This window comes from Pelecanus crispus, chromosome 3 (assembly GCF_030463565.1).
Source record: "Pelecanus crispus isolate bPelCri1 chromosome 3, bPelCri1.pri, whole genome shotgun sequence".
Classification (NCBI taxonomy): Eukaryota; Metazoa; Chordata; class Aves; order Pelecaniformes; family Pelecanidae; genus Pelecanus; species Pelecanus crispus.
The window spans coordinates 64,381,053-64,387,052 of record NC_134645.1 but is presented as its reverse complement, the minus strand read 5'-3'; the positions used below and the strand labels follow the sequence as shown (position 1 = coordinate 64,387,052).

Genomic DNA, 6,000 nt, shown 5'->3' with positions numbered 1-6,000 from the left:
GCCTCCAACTACGTATACTGCTCCTCTCTCCAGTCTGAGATTAGCCAGTTTTCTGGCACACGCTTATCTTGGCAAGGTTAACGTAATGACCTGGAGTAAAGGTAGGAACACTGCGGTCGGTGGATATGAGAGACTAACCTTTAATGGTTAGAAGCGGTCACCGTCCATAATGACAATACACTCGTCCTATGCCATCATGCTAGAATTATGACAACGTACCAGCTGTGGCTCTACGCCCACATGGTATTATTGGAGAAATAAACTGGTTTAGTTTGATAACATCCGAGGAGGCCAAAAGATGATCCACGTTTTTCGCTGCCGCTCACATTCTTAAGGGCGCTTCTTGTACGGAAAAGCCGTGCTTGGGAATAAAAGGTTCTGACGATACACTGGAATGCCAGTAAACTTGGAAAATTCAAAGAACACATGAAAACTAGACACCTCGTGCATGTAACTGTATATTTATTTCTTTTTAAAGAACACTCCTTAAATGTATTGTAAGTCAATATACAAACTTGTTTTCACAGATTTATAATCCACTAAATAGCACAAAATATAACCCAGGCCGTTGGTTTCTTTCATCTGTGCGCGCGCGCGCGCGTGCACGCGCGCGTGCTGCTGGTGGTAGCGGTAACCCACCACGCGTGTTCAAACACAAGCCCGGGCTCCTCCTGACTTTCCTCTGGAGCAAACCTCACCCAGATGGAGACCCTGCTCTGGAAGACTGCGACTTTCCTGCCCGTGAATCCCACTCCTTGAAGAGGCCGGGGTGGCGGTGCTCTTGCTGGCAGGGCCACGCTCCTCCGTCCACGGGACGGGGACGGGGATGGGGATGGGGACGGAGCCTCCCCTGAAGCTGTCCCGGGAACCGCAGCAGGGAGCGACCAGCCATGGCTTTCGAGTGCAAGGAAACACCTTGTTTTCCCGCTCCAAGCCCCTCTCTGACGCTCCGGGGCACCCCTGCACGACACCTACACCCCACGGTCAGCCCTGGCGCGCAGGGGACTGCCGGGGCTCGGCGGGGGGCCGCGTGGCCAGCCAGCGGGCCAGCTCCTCGCCCAGCCCCGTGCGGCCGTAGGGGCCTGGCCACCCTGCTGATGGAGGCAGGGGAGCGGGGCGAGCCGCGGCCGGACTCTGCCTCCCGGCAGCCAGCGGTGCCCCGGCTCCGCGCCTGGCAGCACAGCAAACCTCGCCTGTCCCGGTGGGGTTACACAGACGGCACCAGTGATGCACTTGCACATATTTACATGGGGTGGAATGTTTTCCCATAGCTTTTTAAAGGAGTATATAGATCAACATGTTCACATAAGACCAAATACTTTTAATATATTTATAACTGTTTTATAAAGCTTTGAAAAAACCCACAATAGCACATTGTTTTACTTTAATGCTTTACGGTACTATCAGTTTAAAATCACAATCAGCACTTAAGTTATAGTCAATCCGGCAAACAAGAGACAAAAAAAAATTACAAGAGTTAAGAACTGACTGATACATCCTTTATCTTTTTTTTTTTTTTAACTAATGCATAAGTGCAGAATAAGATAAGATACTCTAGTTTAAATATCTTGTTTTACAATATACATTTTGTTCTAATTACGCAACAGTAAATCCCATGCTTCACATAGAAAAGCAATCCACAACATTAAGAAAAAAATTTACAATTTATGAAACAAAGTAAATAAATATTAGTATTACAGAATCAGAGCTGTACATAAAAGCTGTTCAGTTTTAATCATATAAAAATATGTTTTAGTGCAACCTCACATATATTGATGCTGTTTTGCTTTACATCATTTAGATCCAAGTGTCCAAAAAAGGAAAGAAATTACATTTATTACAAAGCAGATACACAAATTCTAAAATATGTACAAATTACCGCTAAAAAAATGCTTATAAGAATATAAGCAAAGTAAAGAAAAGGCACAAACATCTGTACAATTTAAAAGTACCAGACCCAATAAGAATTTCAAATTTAGTTTTGGTCAGGCTCATGATGACTTGTTATTTTATCTAATTCTTTTGATATAACAAAAGTATATATAATAGCAAACTACTGTAACTTAGAACAGGCATGCTGTAAAGTTGAATATTTCTTCTATCTCTAGAAAAAAAAAAAAAAAAGTGGGGTAAATGTATGGGCGAAAGTCTCCATGCATCTCAGATCAATGTGGCTTGCTCTTCTCAGATGACGGATCTTTCCTTTCCTGTGTGCTTGATGGGGGGTCACTCCTGCTGTGCAAGCCCAACTGCCGGGCGTCCACAAAGCTCTTGCTGTAAAAGGCGGGATGGGCTAACGCAGTCTGTGGTGTACCAAAACTGTCCTGTTCACCACCGTGCAAGTCAGGATGGGTGGCTGAGGCACAGGTCTGGCCCGGCTCAGATCCACTAAAGTGTTTAATGCTAAAATGTGCACTTTCTAAGGGTTTCTGGTGAGGCTCAGAAGGCCTCTGCAGCTGCTCCGCCCCGTGCAGAACGGCTTCTTCTGTGGCGATTCGCAGAGAGGCTATGGCTTTTGTACAAGTCTGTATGTTCTCCTCCTGCTCCCTCTCGGTAGCTACCACGCTGTCCTCCGACGTGCTCTGCGTCAGCAACAGCAACGGCGAGGAGGGCGCGCTGGGGGGAGCGGCGGAGTGCAAGCTGTGCGGAGAGGTACGTTTCTCGTGGTGCTTAGACATACTACACGATTCTTTTGTAAGGATTTCGGCAGTTCCTCTTTGCTTCTCCTCAGAGCTCTCCCTCTGCAGGGCCAGAGTGGACGGAGGATGTAAACCTGAAAGGGCCACTGGTACTGAATGGACCATCTGGATACCCCCGATAGGCATCATGGGGATGGGTGCTCGGATCTGTTGCTGGGAGTGTAGTGGAAGATGACTGAAGACGTAGTCGCTCGGACCTTCGGGGAACGGGCTAGACCCACGGTGCTCCATACCTCCTTTTTCTCCATATACGTTGAAGTAAGGCCCCTGAGACAACCCCCTTCTCTGTAACCAGAAAAAAACAAAAGAAATGTCAGTGCTGCTACTAGCAAAATTCTTGTCCGGCTGCCAAACCACCTATCTGCTTTCCTGTCTAACACAACCTCCCATTCACACAGCACCTTTCATCCAGATGGATCCCAAAGCATTTGGAAAACTCCACTAATTGCTTATCCAAACAACAGAGGAGGTTTTGCTTAGCTCAGCCCTACAGGGCTCATGCCTCTGAGGTGAAAGGCAGCAGCTAGTTAAGAGTGCTCAGCAACACAATGCAGCAATTTAGGTCAGGAAGTGAAGAGTATTATGTTCAACTGAAACTGAAGAGAGAATTTGGGGTGATAGAGTTTCATTCCCCAAGAGAAATTTGGCCAGGACCTCCATCTTACCCTCTCTTTTGGCAAACTCTGCAAACTGTGCTGGTATTGGCAGTCCACACTGGGTATCAAGACTTTCTTGCAGAGAAACACACATCCAAACGCTCCCAGCTCACCACCACTGCTTGGCAGTACGGGAAAAATCTGACTGCATGTACGTGTTTTCTGCCTGATGAAAGATCCTGCTCTGGAGCCCCAGAGAAGGCACTTGTTCCTCCTACCCTCCACCGTGAGCTTTCCCCAGTCCTTGGTGAAAGGGGACGGGTATTTCCATGAAAGTTCAAGTGCCTCTGTGCAACGAAGACACACATTTTTATAGTCAGTAAGACAATGGAGCACCACTCTGGCCTATCTGTAGTGTAAACAATAAATAACAACAAAAGCCCAGGCATTAGCTGTGAGTGAAAGTGATGAGTCTGTCGCAGGGAGACTCACCCACTCATAATGGGCTTGAGAAGAATGAGGGATTTTGTAACAGCTAATAAAAACCGATCTCACAATATTGACATTTTCGGTGCCTTCCCATTAGTTCCTGCCTTGGAAGAATGAATAGCTCCATCCCCACTCACTATTAAATATGCCCTGGGCTTCTGGGTTTCTCTTCGTTTCATTTTTAACTTTTAAAATTGGTTTTCCATCTGATGATTAAGTATCATTTATTGCAGACCAGAGGAATAACGATGACAGAAGTGCAGGATGACATTTTTATAATTGTGTGTGGGACTTGGCCACACAACTCTCGGGGACTCCCATAGGAAATTAAATGAACGAAAATGCTCGTCTCTGCTCTGCAAATTGACCAAACGCCTATCAGTTGCCCCAGAGCTGTACTGCTACCACAGTCTTGGTGTGGCAGCCCGAGGACTGCGCTGCTAAACGCCAATGCATTAAAGTGGCAGCACTTCACTGCTGGGAAATCCTAGCTCTCAAGGCGTTAAGCAACCTCTTGATCCCATCCCAGGGAACTGGTTTAGGGGGCAATTAAAGATTCAGTTTCTGTGCTACCCAGGGGCTCAATCTCACTGTGCTCAGATGCTTTGTCCTGTTTGATATAAATCAACGTCGAGACAGGAAGGGTGACCCATAATCATCAGACTCGAACTTCAGAGATGTTATTATTCAGAGACTAATCTATGTTGGGAATTTTCCTATTCAGAAAGTGAGACACTTGAGTCTCACAAAAGAGAAACTGTCATAAGAAAGCACAGTGACAGCATGTTATACTGCTGAATGGGGAAAAATTTACAGAATAAACTGCGGTTGCCAAGCCACAAGACATAGTTCACCTACCCTGTCAGTCCTTCCTATCACCAACCTCACCTCTGCACAGCTGTCTGCCCCCTTTTTTTTTTCCATCTTTGGTCTGTCAACCTGTTTCTCAGTCATACTGTCCTCTTGGCTGTTTCCTAAGCCATGACATTTATCACTATTGCATCTGATGTGAACTTGGGCTAAGGGAAATAGAGCAAAAGCAACCGAAAAAAAAGGAGTAAAACTCATCGAAGAACAAACCTAGTCATACACAAATCCCTAATTGAGAAAGACACTGGCTTGTACTCTGCCACAGTTTCAAAAGGGAATAGAACAACTGTCTGTCCTTGTCAGACAGAGGTGGCTAACATGATAGAAACTGCTACACACTTCAAGATCAGCAGTATCATCCAATATATGTCTCATATGCATAATTTCTACATAGGCAGTGTGTGCATGTCCACTGGATGCCTTCCAAGCCTGGCTGAGCACATAGCAGATTATCTTTCTCTAGCTCTGGAAAGTAAGTTTGGAAACGGCCAACATAAATGGTTACAGGCATTAGCAACTGTTCATACCTCTTACCCTGCTTTTATTTCCTTTACCAATATCTAGCATTTTTATACCTACAAGCAGACAGACATATACATATTCACGGGGAAAGACTGAATAGTAAAGGAGCTGTCTTCTTGTCACAAAAATCCTGGAAATCCAAAGACTTTACTCTGTTGACAGGGCGAGTATTAGATCCCATCACTGAGCACAGTGCAGAAAGTCACGGTATCTTTTTTGCAGTGCAGTCAGAATGGGTTGCTGCCAGCACAGTGAGATGATCTCCTTTCTTTGTCAGGTGATGGGAATCCAGTTAATTTCCTATTAATTCTCATTTGTTACAGTTTAGCATATTTCCCTCCAGCTCCAGGTGACATATAATTTCCCAAGCAACAATATTCTGTAGGAACTTTTCACTAAATTCTCTGACCTGGTCATAAAGCTAGACTGCCACACCACACCCCTGAGCAAAGCCTTATCCAGCTTCACAGGTCCCACAGAATGCCTCAAGGATGAGATAGGGTTTACCCTGTATCTGGTACATCACCCAAAACAGGCTACAGGGGATTAAGAGGAAGATCGCATTTCAAAGCCAAGCACCCTTCACAGACATCCTCCTGGCAGTCTGAGACCACAGCTGGCAAAAAGATGGCGGGTGGAAAACAATCTCTGATTACCATATCGTAATGTACTTGAGGCTTTTTAAAGTTAAAAAACAGAAGATGTTGAACTCTACTGTGACATTCAATAACACAGCATATTACTGATGTGCTTTCTGAAAGACATGATGCTTAATAAAGTGCCTATAAATCTGAAGAGTGGACTTCAGTTGCAGGATCAGCGTG

The 6,000-nt window shown here is 45.4% G+C and overlaps 1 protein-coding gene across 9 annotated transcripts in view; it reads right to left on the bottom strand.

Annotated features, from left to right (window-relative positions):
• Positions 1 to 1,194: 1,194 nt before the first annotated feature.
• The window catches only part of HIVEP2 (HIVEP zinc finger 2), a 150,900-nt gene continuing 146,094 nt past the window's right edge, over positions 1,195 to 6,000 (bottom strand). For all 9 annotated transcript variants that reach the window (XM_075708429.1, XM_075708428.1, XM_075708427.1 and 6 more), the window contains one exon: positions 1,195 to 2,984. In XM_075708429.1, the coding sequence (XP_075564544.1) occupies positions 2,166 to 2,984 (819 nt within the window). In that variant the 3' untranslated portion in view covers positions 1,195 to 2,165. The remainder of the gene's footprint in view (positions 2,985 to 6,000) is intronic.